This window comes from Drosophila nasuta, chromosome 3, assembly GCF_023558535.2.
Source record: "Drosophila nasuta strain 15112-1781.00 chromosome 3, ASM2355853v1, whole genome shotgun sequence".
NCBI classification, from domain to species: domain Eukaryota; kingdom Metazoa; phylum Arthropoda; class Insecta; order Diptera; family Drosophilidae; genus Drosophila; species Drosophila nasuta.
In genome coordinates this window covers 46,025,027-46,046,034 of record NC_083457.1, presented here as the reverse complement: position 1 = coordinate 46,046,034, position 21,008 = coordinate 46,025,027, and the positions used below count along the sequence as shown (strand labels likewise).

The following is a 21,008-nucleotide window of genomic DNA, read 5'->3' as shown; positions in this document are numbered from 1 at the left end:
GTTGGCCGTTGAAATGCTATGCAAATTGTCTTGAGCACACGCCCCTCCTAAAGTGAAAGTGCCATTTCACTGGCCACCCATCCACCTCCTGGGCTTTGATTCAAGTGCTACACACACACAATGCATATATATATAAATATACATATATGGCAGTACTATGTACATATCATATTAAACGAGCAAACTGCGAGTTGGGAGCTGTGAACTGGGAGCTGGCCTTGAATCCATAATTTGCCTGTCAACGACAGCATACCCGAAATTTGCGCACATAATTGAGTTCAAGCATTTGGAAGCCAATTATGATTTCACATTTTCCACGGTGCTTTCCTCGCTCCTCCGGCTTGGGTTCTTCTTCTTTTTGCCCCGGTCCTTGCCCGAGTAGTCAGACTTGAGTTGGCATTTGGGAGCGTGCTCGGTTCTTGTGCTTTATGCGCCTTGTGCCTTGCGCCTTTTCACATCTCAATCAACCGCGTCCGCAGCAGCGACTTTGCCAGAGCTTGCTCTTTCTCTCTCTCTCTGTCTCTTGATATCCATCTCCTTATGGGGCCTCTTTCGGTTGCGTGCCAGGGCTTTAATTGCTTCTGCCACTTAACATATGCAAATTAATTTCCATTCTTTTCTTTTTCCCATTCGCTTTTCGCTGCTCTACTTTTTGCTTTGCTTTTGGTTTGCTTTACTTGTGCGGTTAACACTTGTTCGCTTTCCTTATTTCCATCGCACATTGTCCTCGCTGTTTTGTTGTGTCCCTTTTGACACCTTAAGTGCCCCCCGTTCTTCGCCATGACAGCATTTCGTTTGATAAATATTTATGATGTCGCAGCAGATAGTCGCAACAATGGGTCTGGCAAAAAAGGGTTAATGTCGGTTCGGGATTGAGTTTAGGTCGCCGCCTCCTCCATTTCGCATATCGCTTGCTCGCCATTTCCTAGCGTTTATTTTTCATTTTGCTCAACGGTAGATAAACAATTCTCCGGGTATCTCTTCCTACAACAACACATATAGTGCACTCGACTCGACGAATTGCGAACTGTGAGAACGAAGTGCTGAAAACTGAACGGGCTCATGGACTGACGCCTTCAACCTGTCTGCATGTGTGTGTTTCTGTGTGCGTGTGTGTGTGTGTGCATGTGTGTGTGTGTGAGAGTGTTGGTGTACCGTCATGGCATCATTTCGAGCTGAGCTCACAGCTCAACCCGGCTCAGTCCTCAGTCTGGGTCGCTGGTCGAGAGAGATGCTCAACAAAGGAAAACACCGGAAGTCTCCTGCTGCCTGATACGCACATCAGCCGAACAACAACAATAGAGTGAAGAACAAGCAGAAGAAGGGAGCGAGCGAGCGAGGGGGAACAACTCTCTGCTATTATTCTTTATGTGCTTTTCCCCGGCATTTTGCCGTGTGAGAACTTTAAGAGCAACAATGACATCCGGTCTCATGACCCGACCCAAACAAAAAACACTATCGTTACAAGAAATTGCATTAAGAAATCATTTGCCAAAAATGTGCAGTCCTTAGTCTGTTTTCTAGTTTTACACATTTCACATTTTACCATATCGCATTTTAGGTTTTTCGTTTCGAGCTGCTCGTTATACGTTTTTGAGGTTTTGTGCTGGTAGCGAGCGTTTTAATCTAATTTTAATGAATTATTTTCACACGAAAATTACTTAAGCTAAAAAGTTTCATTTTGTGGTTCCAGTTCTTGGTTTGCCATTCTTTTTTCTCTATTTACTGACTGATGCATTCAATTTACGTGAGCGTGTATGTGCATGGAATTACAGTTACACAAAAGCCAAGCAAATTTACATTTTTGGCTGCATTTCTAATTTGCATTCGCACAGCAGCCACAATTTGAACCAACGTGCGACTATGTAGTTGATGCCCTCTCTCTTATTTTGCATACAGACTGTGTATTAAATGCTGTTAATTGAAGGATACAAATATTTGTCATGCTGGTATAATCATTTTCTAATTTGTAATTGCAATTACGACTTTGGACAAACCCTGCAGCAGCAGCAGCAGGTGAGAACTTTACTTATGCGCCTTCAATATTGATTAACTGCATCCAATTTGCAGTGTGTTTAAATTACAGATTTATCAAATTAGAAAATGATAAACTTGTGCACTAAAGTGTGCTATTACTTTACACTCTTGTAATTCAAATGATGTATCTTGTTGGCATTTTCAATCGACTTTCATTACACTTGTCTGTGATGCTTTAAAGTATGCTATGGTATTTGTCACTTGCATTTATTTATAACGCGCAAAAGTATGCAACACTATTACGCTTTGCCTTTTTGTCGATTGCAATCAATTGGCAAGTTATTTAAAACATGTGCTGAAAAGTATGCAACGATAATTTCGCTAGTTGTAATTGCATTTATCATTTGCCGCGCAAAAGTATGCATTATTTTTCCTACACTCATCAACCGATAACTATGCTATAAATTTAGCGCGCCATGTGCGTATACTTAATACACAATTTGATGCCACGCGCAATATTTTGTGGTAAATACGGAAATACCAAACCCAATGTCGATAAATTAATTAGCCACACAATTTATGATTCCATTCGATCCAAGTTATTTTTTCGGTTTCCGTTTCGATTTGACTTTGTTTTGTTTTCGGTTATTGTTTGTTTGTTTCGTTTTGTTCATGCGTTGATTAGTTGGCTCATTGGCTTGCCGGTTAATAATTAATGTGGCTAATTTATGCATTGTCATAGCGCAGAGTCATATATATTTGGGAATTTGTCAGGCATAAATCTGTGTACAACTCGACCCAAGTTGGCAAAACTCGCTGCGTATCATAATTCAAAATGCTTCGATATATGTATGTATGTTGGCCAAACGAAAAAGGAGAGCTTGTTATCTGTACACGCTTCACTACAACTGAATCGGATTGTCTGTGTGAACACTGTATTTCTGTGTTTTTGGCCACTTGAGCCGCATGCCAATCGTTATTTACGAGTGGCCACAGTGCATAGAGCAAGCATCTACTTCCAGCTTTGCATCTGAATCCGTGTGTAATGCCAAGACAATTGCACGAAAATCGCCAATATCTGGTTTATAGACTCCAACTCCTCTATTCGTAGTGTCGGCTCGGTGCTTAGTCTAGCCATAAATTTGCGTTTTTTTGGTTAACAGTTGTTGTTGTTGTTGTTGCAATGCTTGCTTGCAACTTAGTCCCCAGTGTGCTTTACCAGTTTTTCGAATTTCCATTGAGAGATACCCCAGCACTTGCCCTGTAGAAGACTGCAAGGGTAAAACTACAAACGAGTGCCAACAATTTTGGGCATTCGAAGAGAGAGAGAGAGAGAGAGAGAGACGGAGGGAAAATGTGAATGGGGAATGAGTCTGGAATTGGCTAGAAAATGCAGTTGCAACTGCAACAGCATGGGATCCTTTGTAATTGGAAATTGTAGTTAAAAAGTTTGTAATTCAAAGTTTATTTTTGATTTCGGTCTCTCTCTTTCAGCAAAGCCATGAGGAGGGGGAGACGGGATTCGTATTTGCCAATTTACGCTTAGCCTGTGTATTAAAGTGTGTGCGTGTGTGTGTGTGACTTGTTTTTGGCTGTAACTTTTGGCATTCTGACCAGTAATTGAACTCTGAACTGTCACAATAGTTCAACGGGGTCAGTAATTAGAATTTGGCATTGTGACTGCTCTTTCAATTGTGTGGCCACAAACCACAAAATTTCTCCGAGAATTCCGATTAATTTCTACCAAAAAGGAAGAACGAACGAGAGATGAAACACAAATCAAACAAATCGCTGGCTTTTAATGAAAAACAAATTCATAAATGCTTGTGCAAGCATTTTGCTGCTTTTTCCATTTGCTTGAAATCCAATTAAACTTTTTTATCTAATAAATCATACGCACTGTTGTCTCGCAAGTTGCACTCTCTCTGTGTATTCCTTGTTCTCCTTCTTGGCCACAAAATGGGCAATCAAGATAAATATCTGTGAGCTGGTAGACAGCTTGACATGTGCACATTAGTTGCTCATCCAGATAAGCTCTCGTCTTCGTTGTTTTTGTTGCTCTTATAGTTTATTTAACATCGAGAGGAAGAGAGAGGGTGAAAGCTGAGCGAAATTTGATTGCCATTTGGTGAAATTTGCTTGCGGTGAGCGGCGAGCAAAGGATACTCCTAGTCGTAGTTGGAACGTGCCGTACAAAAGCAGCAGCTAACAAAAAAATAAAAGCGCATAAAAAGCTGCTAGCACGTACATGGCCTAAACAGCACCCTCTTCCTCTACCCTCCCCTCACCCATCACTCGCTTTGTGTTCGTCATTTGCATTTGCATCCTTCGCTTTTGTTTTGTTTGCATTCGTATTTATTCACTTTTTGGCTGCTCGTTTGCCGCGTTCTGCTTGTTTTGCCAATGGCAAGAATGGCGTGTAATTTTGTTGCAAGCAACAACTTCTCTGATATCAATGTAAATTTTAATTTGTTTGGCAAATATTTTAGCCAACATTTTGTGGCATGAATTGAACTGTGAAATTGCCAGCAGCAACAGAAGTACAAACACAACTAATTTAAATATAAATAAAAGGCAAAGCATTGACTTCTCTTAAGAATTTCTTTTCACAGCTGCAAATACCCTTTGAATGCATTTGCAAGTGCAAAAATTCTTGCCAGGGTATTTTGGCAGTCATGATTTTTGTTAATCGGAGGTCTGCAAAAACTTTCGAAGCAAGAAACCAAAAAGCATTTACCCAAAAAAGCAACTGCAAAATGCAGCGGGTAAATTTGTTGAACTCGACAAGTTGCTGCTGCTTCTCGCTTCTTGGGCGAAAGTTGTTTTACTTTTGATTGTCGGAACATTTGAGTGCTAAATGCAAACTTTGTCGAGTGCGAGTGCAAGCACAACTAAGTGGTAAGGCATTTGCACTCATGTCAGAGTCCTCTCGCCACTGCTGTTAACAGTGCGTATGAGTAACGTATGCCCCTCCCTCTCTCTCTCCGCTGTGCTGACAGACTGTTTTCAATTTGTAATTTTTTTCTCGAGCTTAGGCGTTGCTTCGTCACTTGCGAATTTCTTTAGCGACAGTTTATAAACGGCGAGTCCTGCTGTTGACGTTGTTGACAGCCAAGTCAGTCACTCAGCCAACGAGTCAGCCAGCGAGTCAGTCACTCAGTTAGTCAGCCAGGCAATTGCTGCTCGCGTGTCTGGCGCTGTCAGGCACGCGTGTGTTGTTGGCCCCGAGGCCACTTTCAAATGTGAGGAGGGGACAACTGTCTCCCCTTCCCTCGAGTCTAGACAGTGTCGCTGCATGGCTTCGTCCTGTCGAACACTCGCCATAATTGCCAAACGCCAAAAAGTTGTAATTGAAATTGGCTTCTCGCTTGCCTCGCTCGTTTGCTCTAAATATTTATGCACTCGCATTCGTTCGCATTCCATTCAAGTTTTATGGGTGAAACTCTCATTTTTCAGCCTGATTTGATAGACTTGCTTTCGGGAGCGTCCCTTCGACTTTATCGCGATGTATAAAAATTTAAATTGCAGCTGAAAAATTGGCGGCGCCAACAAAGCTGACTCGCAAGTAAATGAGACTTTTCGCGGCTCCCCCTGCTTCCTCGTTGGACGCACTTTATTTTCTCGTTTTGTGCGATAAAATAAATAAAATTGACATTTTATGCAAATGTTAACGGGGCCAAATAAATATGCTGTCAGTCCATAGTAAAAACAAGTAAGAAAGCTACAGTCGAGTGTGCTCGACTGTGAGATACCCGGTTTCCATATTGAATAAAAGGGAAACAGTGCGGTATTCATTTTAAAATATACTAAGTTATTGCACCACAAAAAAACTCAAAAAAACCAAATTCGAGTTTGCTCGACTGTGAAATACCAGCTATTCGTTTTGAATAAAATCACATTCTACAAATATACTTCAAAATACTAAAATATATCGATGTTTGTATTTGGTAAATTGATACAGTACTGCAATAAAAATACTAAAAATATAGCAAAGGCTATATTTAAGATCAAAATACTAAAATATACCGATGTTTGTATTTGGTAAATTGATACAGTACTGCAATAAAAATACTAAAAATATACCAAAGGCTATATTTGGTATATTGATAAATTACTACATTAAATATATACCATAAAGTGCAAAATATACCAGATTGTCAGCCAAAGCAACTAAGACCTGATTGCAGTAGGCGTTTGTACCCACATAAAACAATTTTATATATTATATAAGTTTTACCATTTTTATGATACGTACAAAAAATCGGCTCTAGCTTCAAAATTACGATTATTACATCAGTTTTATCTATTTGCGGGGGCGGAAGTTGGCGTCGCAAAAATTTTAAACAAACTTAGATCTGCGTGTAAACATACGAAGTGCAGTTTAAAATTGTATTTCTATGTCTTATAGCCTCTCAGATCTAGGTGTTCATACGGACGGACGGACAGACAGACAGACAGATCGACATGGCTTTATCGTCTTAGCTGGTGTCGCAGATCAAGAATATGATATACTTTATGTGGTGGGAGATGCTTCCTTCTGACTGTTATTTACATTACCTACAGGCACATAGTTATAATACCCTTCTACCCTATGGATAGCGGGTATAATAAAAGCTTGCTGAAAGTGAAGATAAACTGAAGTAGGAAGTTGTGAGCGGGCAACTAAATCAATGCGCAGAGTGACAAAAAACGATTCAAAGCCTAAAAATTCATAATTTTCAAGTGGCAAAATATATGAAATATGCTGCTCTTCAATTTAACAGCAAATTGAAAGTGGTTCCAAGTGGAAATCATATTCCAATTTCAAGCTTGACAGACATACAACAAAATTTTAGGATGGATTTTGTAAAACTTTTTCAATTAAATTCGAATAAATTCAAAGCAGAGCAGTTATTAAATTCAATATTGTAGAGGAACTATTTGATTTTCTATTACGTGTTGAATGAATGAATGAAAATGAAATAGCTGCAAACAAATTTCGAATGTGCTTTGACTGCTGCTCAATTCAATAAATATTTATTGGCAGTAGAATTCTATGACTTTGCAGCTGTCTCGGTTTCCAAAGAAAAATGGCATACTTATGCCTCGCAAATGTGCCATTCATTTGCACTTATTGCATAATTAATAATTACACAAAAATTGGATAGTTGTCGTCGCCCACCCAGTAAAAGTATTTTAATAACGAAAGGAAAGGGAAGCAGCGGGGACAACTTGGCCAAGTTCTCAAGTTCTTTTGGTGGCCCAAATCAATGTGCGAAACGTGCTAATTGCGGCAGCTGTGCAAATGTGTGCTCTGCCATTTGATAGTTGGCCATCATTTTGATGGCTTTGGGCCTCTCAGTCAGTTAGCCACAGTCCAGCCACGCCCCCCTTCCCCACAAAGCTTTGGACTGGTTTAATGTGTGTGTGTGGGTCGTTCGCTTGGCCATTGCCAAAAAACTAATTGCCAAAGCATTAGAGTTTGAGGCGAACCCCCAAAAAACTTTTGCATAAATGCCTCTTGGCAACACACACACACACACGGATACACACGCACACTCTCATACTGTGATACACAATTTTGTGGCATACTTTTAGGCCAAACTACTCGAAACTTTTGCAGTGTTTGACTGAGCCAAGTGTCGATGTGTGAGAAGAGGTGTTAGACTGTTGAGCGGGGAGGGGAGTGGAGTGGAGAAGGGGATCTGCTCTGCTGTGCGTCGTAAAAAATTGCCATACTCATAGCTGCCGTAACACGTAATGAGATACTTCAAAATGATGTTATTGCTTTATTTATAGCGCCACATAAAAGCTGCCAAAGCGCGCTCTGCTTTTGGCTTTGGTTTAGGGCTCAGCTTTAGATGAGACAAAATGCTGGCTGGACATGAGAGGGGGAAGCGATGTGTAGTCGAGGTGTATCCAAATGGAAGTGTTGTTGTTTTTTACTCGAGTCCATAACCTCGTCCTTCTTTTATATAGTTTCTGCCTGTCGCACACTTTTTACAGCTGCCATTCAACTGACTTCGCACAACACCTGCAGCTACACACACACACTCGAACACACACATGCGACTATCTTGGCTAATAAAAAAGTGCAGCCTAATCATTTTCATAAAAAAGTCAGCCATGAATTTTGAGTAATTGCCTGTTTTGACTCTGCTTTGAATAGACTCAAATAAAATAGAAATAGTCGCTGATAAAAGCGAATAATAGTCAAAAGAGATGCCATAATAAGTTTCGCTCTCTTTATAATCCACAAAAGCTTGTCAATTTCATCAGCAATTTCACCACAGCAAAAGAGACGCAAAGAAAGCGAGTTGATTATGATAAAGTTTTCTTTTTGGGGGAAAACAACTACTCAACTTTATTTAATTCCAGTTTAAAAAGAAAAGTCCTTTACAGCATTTTCAATAAAATTTTATAAAATGTCGTCCCCCAACAGCATGAAGGATTAACAAATGGCAATGCTGCTGCTGTTGGATGCGGGCATTTAAAATGCACTTTGACCCCGTAAAAGTGCAGTGCAGAAAGAAAAAAAACAGGAAAATTGTTTTCAACGCACTGCGAAAGGGAAAGGAAAAACTGGGCATTAAAGTGCATCAATTTAATAATGCAAACATGCAGCAAGTAGCATTAACTTTTTCTCTTAAATTTGCATAATTGCCGCAAGTCAGGCGAGCGAGAGTTGCGAGGGAGCTGGACATGGAGATGGAAATGGAGATGGAGTTGTAATTGTTGCAACACATGCACTGAGCGCGCGTCCAGCACTTGGCGCAATTAACGATTTTTCATGATTTTCCATGCAAGCAATTTGCATTAATCAGTGCAAAGTATCTGTGACAACAAAGCGAGTGCAGAGAGGGGAATAGTGTGTGTGTGTGGGGCATGCTACTGAAAAATGTTTACACATTTGCAAATGTCTGAAGGTCAGAGGGAGCGAGCGTTGGTGTGGGCGGATGCTGGAAGTTGCCTCTGTTGCGACATGATTTAGGCGCCAAGCCTCCCCAAGCTCTGAGTAATTGCGCGGTGGGTTTGGCCACTGTTCTTCCTGGTCCGCTTTGTTGCTGTTGCTGATGCTGTGGCAGGCACAGCTTTAATTTAATTTATGCACAACAACTCTGACAAGCTACAGTTGAGTGTGCTCTACTGTGCAATACCCGCTACCCTTTTTTATAGAAGCAAAATGCTCTTAAAATATAAAATATTAGTATACCAAATATATACTTGCGAAATGCTCGCTACCCTCTTTCAATAAAAGCAAAGCACTACGATATTCTTAAAATATACCAAAAGAGTATACCAAAAGATATACTTAAAACTTTAAGTATACTAAATTAGTATACCAAAAGATACTGAGATCTATCTCTCACTGCGGTATTATAAAAATATACAAAAAAAAGTCTAAAAAAATATATCGAATTTACGCTATCCATTTTCAATAAAAGCAAAGCGTTATTGCTTTTAAAAAATAAAAGCAAAGCACTGCGTTATTGCTCTTAAAAAATACCAAATTAATATACCAAAACCAATAAAAGCAAAACTTTTGTAGTATTCTTATAATATAGTGAAGTTAGTATACCAAAAAAATACTTAAATATGCGCTTGCTTTTAGGTTTGCAAGGAGCAGAAGTCAGACAAACAAAATTGAAATCAAACTTGATTTGCGTGCAACAATAACAATTGATATCGAAGAAACTATAGCCTCATATATCTCTTAGACGTACGTTAAGACGGTCAAACAGACAAACAAACGCTGATCAAAGTTATACTACCCTTTTACCCTATGGATAACGGGTATAACCATAGTCAGAGGCGTAGGGAAGGAAATAGAAATGGGACAAGGGCGCGCAACTAAGTGGCCGCTTCAGCAAAATGAAATGCACTCAACAACGTTGTTGTTGATGTTGTTGCTGTTTTTACTGTTGCAGCTGCCTCACAGCTCACAAATTTATTGCCATGGCTAGAAGAATGTGTTTAGTTTTATGGGCCATAAGATGCATAATGGGCATGCACTGCAGCTGAGTTATTTAATGCGTAATTACAACTAAAAATAATCTACTCAAGCAGCATTTCTCCCAAAAAATTGCACAGCTTAGCGTTCACTTCATTGAATGCTATAAGCGTCTGCTCAAAAAGCACATAACCCCGGAGTGAACAAAGCAAAACATATATAAATGCAAAGCAAGCATAAAAAGCAATGGCAATGACTGCCACTAACAACGAACAACTACGAACGACAGCTGCAGTTGCAACATAGCGACAGCGACAGCAACAACAACAACAACCGCAAAGGGTCGTCAAAAGTCAATTAACTGGCAACACTGGCAACAACTTCAACTAATTAGCCTGTGCTTCGCCTCAAGGGTTGTGGCCTCTTCAACCGACCTCTTGCCTGCCTGCCTGCCACGCTCTTTTTGCTTCCCTCCTCTCCTCTTCTCTTCTTTCGATGTCTCTCCTTGCCACACATTTACCTCTGGCGCGCTAAGCTGCGTGCCGGCAAAAAAAGCGTTGCCTGCTTTTAGGCGAACGCATAGAATCCACCTAGAATGCAGCTCAGCACTTGACGTCGCTGTTTTAGCTATTAAGCTAGCAAGATTATCTCTGTGTGTGGGTGTGTGAAAGCGAAAATGAGAGAGAGAGAGAAAATGTTTACACACGTGTGTCTTTTCTTAACACCTTGATGCATATCTGCATGAGTTTATTTTCAACTGCAATTCATGCAGTCGCAATCTACTACAGTTGAATCTTACTTAATGAAGCTTGGTTTACTCAAAATAATTTTGCTGTTTTTTCAACTGTATAGTTTTCAGTTTAATATATATATTCACATTTTGTTATAAATACTTTTTTCATTATTTATTAAATGTGAAATTTGCCAACGCATAAAAAGTACCTTAAAAAAATAAAAATTAAAAAATATACCAAACATCAATACGCATTATGAGGATTATAAATAGTAACTTATAATAAACTCTAGAGTCCTAGCAAGAAAAAATTCCAACTCCAAAAAATATTACAATTGAATGTCAATTTATTTTTTTTATTCTGGTTAACAAATTTCAGATTTTTTGCTTCAAATATTTTCAAAGTGAACAGAAAAATATGTAGGAAAATTCTTTACATTTTTTGCGAAAAGCTATGCGCTTGAAAAAATGTGAATTAATGCACTTCCGACCAAAATGTTGTTGAGAAAAAATTAAAACAACTAAAATTAAATACCGTGAAACGCAATACTTATATCGACATATTAAAAAAGTAATATAATAATAGTAAATAATATTTGAGTCCCCCAACATATCGTTTTTGTAATACATTTGTGCATTCCTTAATAACTAGATAAAGTTCTCTTAAGGTATCGAAAATCCAGTTACTAAAATTATAAGTAAAGAAATGTTTTGTAGGAAAAAATAATAAAATGATTCTCACTTTAGTTGCACTGTTTTCATTTCATTTAAATATTTGCTGCACTTGAAGTTTAGTTTTCGAAAATGATTTATCATATTTATTTCACCCCATTTCCACACTCTGTCAGAGTATTTAGACAAATTTATTAGTTTCCTTTCACATTTGTTGTGGTCAAGACAAGCCAAGAGACCAAACAGAATATTTGTCGAAAATTGTATTTATGATTGCAATTGATTTATTTTGACAAAATGTTTGGCTGACTTTTGGCCAGAGAAATGATTGCATAAATTGCAAATTGACAAAAGTTTTTGCTATCGAATTTAAGGTTGTTTCCATTGCGTTGCCCCGCATTGTGGCACTTTCGCAACCGAGCTCAAAGCGACAGTCAGCTATGGCACGGCCAGTTTAATTACTATGTTGCTTCTGCTGTATCTTATCAGTCAACAAGATACTGATAAAAGACAGCGCAGCAGCGGCAGCTGCAAGCTGTAAATTGTTCTTGGCATAGATTTCATTTGAAAGTAAACTCTCAACACTCACAGATCGATGAGCATTCGATGGCTGATACCATTTGGCAGGGATTGCGCATTATGCTGCAACTGCCTGATCTGCTAGGTAAGCGAATCTTTAGAGTAATTCTCTCTGTTTTTAATCTTTTGCTCTCAGTCTTTTGCTGCTTGTGGGGCAGCGGCCTCTCCTTGGGCTACTATCTGAAATCTGCTTTTGTCTACGACAATCTGTGGCCACATTGGTATGCTCTGGTTGGTGGTTTCATGGCTTTGTTCCTTGCCCTTGGCTGGACACTGCGCAAGCGTGGCAAACAGCGTTATAGCTATGATCACTATTACATCATCTTTTATGGATTGCTCTGCTCGCTACTCGGCAGCTGCTTCATGCTCAGCAAACAATTAGGTGAGTTGCTGCCACTTGGTTAATGCGTCTCCTTCAACTCTTTTCTTACTCTTACTCAGCTGTTAGCTACTACTTCAGCTTCGTGGGGCTCAGCGTCATCTGTGTGGCCAGCTTTAGCTATGTGAGTTTGCGCAGCGAAGCCTCTGGATTGAGACCCGCTCGCATTGCTTTCGGCAATGCTTGTCATGCCTCAGGATTGGCTGCTGGTTTTGCGATCTTCAACGAGTTTGAGCCACAACGTTGTGGCTTTATTTCGCTGGCTGTTAATCTGCTACTGCTGCTCTTCGTCTGCATCAACGAGTTGCTGCAGCATTTGGGCACACACAACTACAAGCAATCGCGTGATCTGGTCTTCAATCTGCTCAACGAAGAACGACTTGTCTTTCTGCCACGCCCCGCTGTGCTCGCCCAGTTCGTAGGTCGTCCGGACTATCAACTGCTGCCCAGTCGACAGTGGCTGGTGTTGCTCTCGGGTGGATTGGTGCTGCTGATGCAACGCTGCTGCTTGCTGCACTCGCCTGTGCATCTGCAACTCATGTGGAGTGCCACGACGGGATTTGTGGAACGTTCGCATCTCTATACACCATTTGCGCTCTATGCCGCCGGCTGTGGCTTGAGTGCTTTGCTCCTGCTGCGATACACACCGAAGCTGGTCTATCTGCTGTTTGGTGTCATCCAGATAACGCTTGTGGTGGCGCTGCTTTGCATCTACAATGACGAGCAGCCGGAGCACAGTTTTCTCTTCCTGTGTCTCATCTATGCCAGCGCTGGCGTGTTGTCTAGTCAGGCTCTCCACTGGCTCTTGGAGTGTTCGCCCTTTCTCTACGCGGAGTTGTCGCTGGCTGTGGGATTTGTGCTGCAGTTGGCTGTCATGGAGGGCTGCAAGTATGAGCTGAATGTGGAGGATGATGTCTGGCCAGCGCTATTGGCCAGCAGTTTAACCTATTTGGGCCTCACCCTGTTGGCCATCGTGCTTGTTGTCTGGTTGCAGCCACGCTCCGCGAGTCTTGTTGATGTCCGTAATCGCCTGCTGGGCATTCGGCGTCTCAATTTGCCCGCTGCTCAGACGCAGTTCTGGCACACGAATCACTTTCTCGCCCACGACAAGCAGCCCCATGAGCTGCAATCGGTGCAGCTGGACAAGAGTCGCGTATTCCAGCAGTATCCAATTAGCGACTCCACGGCCAACGCCAATGTCAATGCCAAAGCGGACAAGCTCTAATAACAAAGCGATTGGCTGTGTTTCCTTTTGTTGCTCTGCTCTTGTTACTCATCATCATCGTCATCATCATCGCCATCATCATCAACAGCGCTTGCTTCGAATTTCCCTCCTTATCGCAATATTCTTATCAGCCTTGTGACGCCTTGTCAACTTCTCGACTGTCAAACGCGACGCTTATTAAGCAAACATTTACGTATTTTTCAATCTAAGCGAACGTTTAATAAACAAGCTACCAACTAAGGCGACTTCAAGTGCCTCGAAAACAGTGTCGTTTAATTAGGCTCAGGTTGCTTTAAGCATAATAATAGTTAGGGAGAAGCTGCGCATTGAAGACTAAGCAAGTCATTACAAATAATTACAGGGTAATGGTTAGAATGTTTACGCTACTCTGATTGAATGTGAAATTTAGTCATCTACTTGTTAAAGTATTCCTTTCTCTTCAATTCATAGTAACTGAATAATAGTGTTTAGTATTTTTATTTAATAATTGAAACACGTTTTTATATACTGTCAGCTATAGAATATTTTGCAAGTAGTAGTATATTTATTATATAATATATACCAAGAATTGCATTTAATGTATTTAAGAATTGCATGTTGGTAGTATTTAGATATTACAAGAAGTGCATTTGGTATATTTAAGTATTGTACGTAGTAGTATTTATATATTCCAAGAATTTAATTCGGTATATTTATGAATTTAAGTATTACACGTAGTAGTATTTAGATATACCAAGAATTGCATTTGATGTATTTAAGAATTGCATGTTGGTAGTATTTAGATATACCAAGAATTGCATTTGGTATATTTAGGTATTTCTTAAAAAAATTTTGTATTGTCTTGCACTTATTGAAATTAGTTACTAAGTATCTCATTTTCTTTCTTGTTTACTTTTTTAAAGTAATGCTAATGAATATAGAAATGAATGTCTCAAACATAAACTTTATTCTTTAACAGATCAAATGAATAATACAAAATGTTTAGAAAAAGTATATTCAAAAACCTCATAAATAAAATGTATTATTCTTTTCCAACTTAATATTATAAGACCTCTTTATTTATATCATTAGTAGATTTGTCAATCCTTAAACAAAGGCCAAATAAATATATATTTTATGGCTTTATCACACTTTAATCTTCATTCCCACAAACGATTCTCCGATTCATCACTTAAAGTAAATAGATTTATTGAGCTCTTCCGAGAAGTCAATCTTTTTTTCTTAAATTGTGCTTGGCTATTTAACTACTGCAATGAAATGGATTTATTACTATAATGGACTAGACTTAATCGATCTTATCGGCATTTCAAAGAGGTTGTCTTGACTCCTTCTGCGTAATGTCTTCTGGTTGACTTAACCCTGCTTTGGCTGCCCACGCATCTTTATTGCTGAAACAACTTCAAGCGACAAACGGAAAATACGAAGCGCGGGGGCATAAATGATTTTTATTGATTTTAAACAAATTAAATTGCGCGTTAACCGCAAACTGAATTTATCATAAAGATGGTTTATCAGTGCGACCAGCAGCAGCAGCATCAACGACTGCTGGCCTTACCCCTACCATTGTGTCCCCCCTTTTTTACCCACCTTCGGTTTTTCAGTGGTTTGGCAGCCTTTTGCCGCAATTTTATTGCCAAAACATTAAACATTTATATCCGCTATCAATTTCGTTACGTCGGAAAAGCGTAATCGCATTGCAGCCTCGCAGTCGCTTGCCGCTGTTGAACGTTTGGACTGGCACAATTTTTCCGGCTCCTACCTAATTTAATTTACGTAGAAACCCGGCCGCAACGTGCTATGGCAATAAAAACGTTAAATTTGTTTATTTTTCCAAAGACAGACTCGGTACAGAGAGAGAGAGAGACGTGAAGTGACTCTCGGGGTTTGCCCATTGAATGGTCCCAGTTCGATTTCGACATTTGCTCTTTCTGTGCCACGTTTCTCTGTGTTCTCTTTACTGTAGCTGATTCTGTTACTGCTTCTGCTTAGTGTAGCATACCTCGAGGCGCACATCGAAAATGTTCCCACACACACACAAATACACTCTGACACACTCTGGAGGCGGACATTTTGGGCCCTTTTGTTTCCTGCAACGCCATTGTTTTTAAGTGGATGCCGCACATCCCTTGGTCCCTTGGTTCTCCACTCTCTTCTGCTTCTTCTCACCATCCGCCTTATCACTAATGAAGTGGCCAATGAACTGCGACCCAAAGATTAAAGCCGAATTAAATGGCTCCCCCCAAAAAGTTGATTGATCGAAAAAGGTCCATGTGGTAATTTGCCCAAAAAGGAATTCTCCGAAACAAGTCTCTGTCCTTCTGTCTGTCTCTCTCTCGTATGAGCAGTATATTAAATCGTTCTCGGAATTCTTGGGGATTATGCTGGAGAGTACAACTTTTGAATGCCTCCACCAGCCAACAACTAAACTCCACTTAAAATGTAATTAAACAGCAGCAAAAGTTTATCGAAAACACCTGATTTTCGCTAACAACAACAAAAAAGGCATTACAACGGGGATTTATGCAGCACACAAAAGTTGATGGCATCAAGTCGAGAGAGAGTACATCAGAGTTTGACATGTTTACATTTATCAAAGGGAGTTAGAGAAATGAAGTGAAAACTTTCAGTAATTTAGGATTAGATTGTTTGTTATGGGAAATAAATAACGAATATTCTATTATGATATTAAAAAAAATATATATAAAGAATCTATACAATTAAATAGTATTGCATGTTAATCAGAATCTTTAGAATTTAAACAATTAAAAATAACAGTTGCAATAATCAGAATCATTTAACTTCAACGTATTAAAAATAACACAATGAATATGTCCATTCTATACAAATTAAATTATAAATATATGACGAATTCACTCTTTAGAATATTTTGCAAATATATTTTTTACAAACTTTATACTAATAATGTACTTTATTTTAAACTCTTTGGTTGAATAAAACTTCTCTGACGCACAGTCGTAATCCCTGATTAATTGCGGTTTTGCCTGGTAAGTTTGTTGTCTGAAAAGTTATTAAATTACCTTTTTCACAGAGTTATTGAAATTATAATTGCCAAGTCTGAAAGTCTGTTGAATCACAGTTTTATTTGTAGAAACTTAAGTCTAAGTTGTTGCTATGCTCGTAAGCTTTTAGTCCTCTTATGGTTCTTGGTTCTAAATAGATAATTAATAGACTCTTCGCGCTGTCGACGCCTCAGAGATGAGTGCAACAGCTATAGGTTACTTTTTTCTCTTTCTTCGCTTCACATTCTCTGCATCATCCACGGCCAAAGCGAACTTCTTCACTGCATCCGGCAACTCGTTGCCTTCATCCACAGTCCATGTTTCGAGCTGCGGTGGTCGGTGGTGCATGATGAAGGGATTGATGATGGCTGCAACTCCAGGAGCATTGTTGAGATGCACATGATGAGTGCCCTCGACTTCGTGCAGCTGAAAGTGTGGGTTATTGGAGCGCAATATGTCGATCACTTCCTGACTCTCCTCGTCGATGAAGTTCGACTCGGAACCCTTGATCACACAGTACGGAACATTGCGTATAGTCCGCGCTAGTTCGGCGGCAAAGGGCGGACTTGTGTGGAACTCAAAGTAATACTTGCAACGTCCGTCACGGGGAGAAGAAGTATTTGTCTGGGTACTTGGTGGACTTGGCCACATTGCGTTCAAGTATGTGATGGCAATTCTCGAGGTTCACCGATTTCCCCGAGCCCTTGTGCAGCACATGCTCCAAATCCTGCCACGTGTAAGCCGGAGGCTCTTCCCTCTTGGCATTTGCAAAACGCTCATCTTCGACCATATAGCGTTCGATGTTGGTCCGCAGATAATCGATCTGCGATGGGGGGTTTGCGATAGCGAGTGCGCACAATATCAATGCTGATCAGCATGTCCAAGCGATGCGGATAGAGCGAGGCAAAGATGAAGCAAAGCATTGCGCTCATCGAGTGGGCCATCAGTGAGACCTTGGACCAGTTGTATTCCTCCATGATGCGCAGTATCACGCACAGGTAGTCGACAAAGTGATAGGCAATCCCCTCGGGCAGTTTGGATGAGTAGCCATGGCCAGGCAGATCAATGCACAGCACGCCCAAATGTTTCGGCAGCAGCGGCAGCAGTTTGTCCCACGTGCCCAAATTGTCCAGCCAGCCGTGTAGTGCTAGTATCGGACGTACCTGACGATTGCCATACCATCGTCCGACCACATATCCCCAGGGCATATTGATGCGCACATCCATCGGAGGCTGAGGAAGGGAGAAAGTGTAAGGGAACGGGTTAGTTGCTGTTAACGGCTAATTGACAGGCCAAACTTTCGTACGTCTGGAATAACCCGAGGGCTGTGATGATGGTCGAAATGTTCAACAAAGGATAACAGTCTGTCAGCTTGTTGTACCCGTATCCCAATTCCCAATTCCTGGTTAATAATACCCAAACAAAAAAGAAAATACCCCAAGCAAAGGTAAGTAGTCGAATTCCCAATACTCTGCCACGCAGTGTTTATGACAAGAGATTAGACAACATTAGTTCAAGCTTATCGAAGTCTTCCGCTAAGCTGATAGCTAATCTTTAGAGTATATCAAGATTCGTTGTGAACGTGCCGGAGTCGCTTGATTTGATCAATCGTTTGGTTTACACGTGAAAAAGTTCAAACAATTGACAACTGAGAGGCGGCAGCAGCAGCAAGGTGCAGATTGATGGGCAGCATTCAGAACGGTGCTAGCCGACAATTTATCATCTGTCTCTTTTTTTTAGCTGAACCGGGAAGGGAGAAAGTCGTCGTCGAGTGTCAATCGATTGGGGTGTTGGGTGAACACTATGAGAGAGCTTTTGTTCCCCGCTCTCTCTCTCTTTCACTCTTTGCAATTGACTGCAGCACATGCAAACTTTAAATGTCGACAAATGGATTTTCGTAGTTTTGCGCCACAAAAAAAGTTTTGCACACAGTTGTTATTGTTATTGTTGTTGTTGCTGTTGCTGTTGGCATTGTTGTTGTTGTTGGTATTCGAAGAGTTTTACTTGCTCAAGTTGAAAATTAGCGCAAAATGCTTTCAAGTGTGACGAAGCGAATGCCGGCAAAAGTTTTATCAGCACATTGATGAACTTCTAATGAGCTTAATAACAGAAAAGGCGTCACAACTTTCAAGTCGCCAGTCTCATGTTCTTTCCCGCAACTGCAACAAGTTCCACTTATCTGACTTGAATCGGAATGTCAACTTTAAGAATTACAGCAACATTCGCTAACCATAATAATAACAGTAGCTGGGAACGAATTTCTCGATATCTTTTGTGTAAAGTACAAAAAAAAAACTGTGCATCGACTTTGATTCGCGTGGCTCTTTAATCTTATCGAACGACATCGCTGGCTTTCAACTCAATACCCCAATGATAAGCCAAGGCAGCAAATTGCTCTGTTGAATCGCAATGGGACTGCAATTGGATCGGTTCAAAGGTATTTTTATTGAAAGATAGACACGTCTGTGCATGATGATTTATTTTTGTATCACACTCGATAAGCGAGAGCGACCCTTGGCATCGTTATTGTTGTTGTTGCCCAACGGTTAATAAATGTTTATGATCGACACCTTGTTACTTAATTACCTGTTCATGTTCCGATTCAATTCCATTGCTTTCACTCGTGTGTGTTGTTGTTGTTGCTTCTGCTTCGTGTGTTGTCATTTTGCGACTAGTACGTAATACGTATATTAAATATGTATATTCACATGTGTTTTAATTTAGCTCTGCTGTGTTCCTCCCGGGCGAATAAAATAAGCAACGTGCGCTCGCAACGCTTCTACTGAACTAACGCAAAATTCGCCTCGCTGTGATGTTTAAATAATTTGCAAAGTGTGAGCGAATTGCCGCTGAGCGCCAGAGTGACCTTTAATCAGCCAATTAACGTAGCATATTGGACACAGCGGGCAGGAAGAGTGTGTGCGATAGTGAGAGCGGGAGCGGGAGAGTTTGTGATCGTTTGATTAGCTCAGCTTAACAGCAAACACCTAAATTCGCCACAAGACGCAAATACAAAAAACACACGACAAACATAAAGAGAGCAAAAGCAAGGTCAACTAAATTGAGTCATAGAGAGAGAAGAGAGAGCAAAATTGTAATGTTTACTAGCACTGCCCAGCGTCTAACTTCAGTGCAGTGCAATCATAACAAACCAGCTGACCGTCAACTAATTACTCTCTGCTGTATTTGAGTGTGATGGGAGAGAGCGTAGTTTGAGAGTGCGCAAGCAGCTCTATTGATGTTTATCTCACCGACACACATATAGCGAGAGCGAAGTGTATAAAAGACAACAACAAAGCTAATGCGCGTCAACTTCAGCAAGCAGTGCTAGAAGAGAGTAGTGTTAGGAGAGAGTGGGAGACAGAATGCACTCTAGCGTTGTGCTTGCAAGCAAAGCAGTGCTCGCATAATTTTATTTAAAGTAAGAGTGCGAGTGAGACAGATAGAGCGATCGCAACCAGCTTTTGTTGCTCATATAAAATTAGCAAACGTAGCATTTATATTTATTAAGTATTAGTTGAGCTTAATTCGACATAAAAACAAATCAAACTGTCACAGTGCGCATGTGTTTTTGTGATTTTCCATTCATCTCTTTAAATATGCAAATGAGTACAGCGCGTGTTTGAATTTAAAGCTATTTATAAACTATTCAATTTCCACACAAACGCTTGACAAGCCAAAAATGACAGCTTTTGAAGGAATTGCGATAAAACAATCATAAAATCAATTTAGTATGTTTGATAAAAAGAAAACAACGAAAATGGCAAAGAAACAAAAATTCGCCATCTCAAACTACTGTGTGCGAAGACCGTATATGTGTACAACAATCGCTGATAAGGCACTGGGATAGTTTTCATTTATCAACTTACATTAACGCAAAAACAAGAATATAAAAAAATAATCATAAACCAATAAATAAACTAAAACTGCACAAATATTACAAAAAACAAGTAAGAAAGTTACAGTCGAGTGTGCTCGACTGTGAGATACCCGCTACCCACTTTTAATAAAGGCAAAATATTGAGGTATCATTTTCAAAATATACATAAAATACTAAAAATATACCAAATGGTATGTTTGGTATATCGATATAGTACACCATTCAAAATATACCATAGACGGCACAATGTGCCAGATTGTCGGCCAAAGCAACTCAGACCCCTAGTAAGTAGGCGTTTTTGCCCATACAAAAGTATTTCTTTAATAATTCCTCAATTTTTATCTGATCGCAACCAAATTTTCAGGAATCATAACTACTATAGTAATTATTGTATATACCAATTCTAGCTTTAAAACTACGCTTGTTATTCGATTTTTTTGATTTGCGGGGGCGGAAGTGGGCGTGGCAAAAATTTGAAACAAACTATAAAAAAATTATAGCTCTATCTCTTATAGTCTCTAAGATCTAGGTGTTCATACGGACAGACGGACAGACACACAGACGGACATGGCTAGATCGTCTCGGCTGTTGACGCTGATCAAGAATATATATA

General features: G+C 40.0%; 2 protein-coding genes across 2 annotated transcripts; one reads left to right on the top strand and one right to left on the bottom strand.

Annotated features, from left to right (window-relative positions):
- The first annotated feature begins 11,890 nt into the window (after positions 1 to 11,890).
- LOC132790071 (uncharacterized) lies at positions 11,891 to 13,800 on the top strand. The gene is made up of 3 exons (XM_060798503.1): positions 11,891 to 11,976; positions 12,028 to 12,273; positions 12,333 to 13,800. Exons 1-3 carry the CDS (start codon positions 11,919 to 11,921, stop codon positions 13,493 to 13,495), a joined length of 1,467 nt encoding a protein of 488 aa, XP_060654486.1. The 5' UTR covers positions 11,891 to 11,918; the 3' UTR covers positions 13,496 to 13,800.
- A 2,776-nt stretch (positions 13,801 to 16,576) lies between these two features.
- On the bottom strand, positions 16,577 to 19,315 carry LOC132791538 (probable serine hydrolase). Its single transcript, XM_060800499.1, is given in 4 exon segments — positions 16,577 to 17,121; positions 17,123 to 17,350; positions 17,352 to 17,747; positions 19,102 to 19,315. Coding segments are annotated over 4 exon segments (1,092 nt in total). The 5' UTR covers positions 19,180 to 19,315; the 3' UTR covers positions 16,577 to 16,731.
- Between the last annotated feature and the right edge of the window lie 1,693 nt (positions 19,316 to 21,008).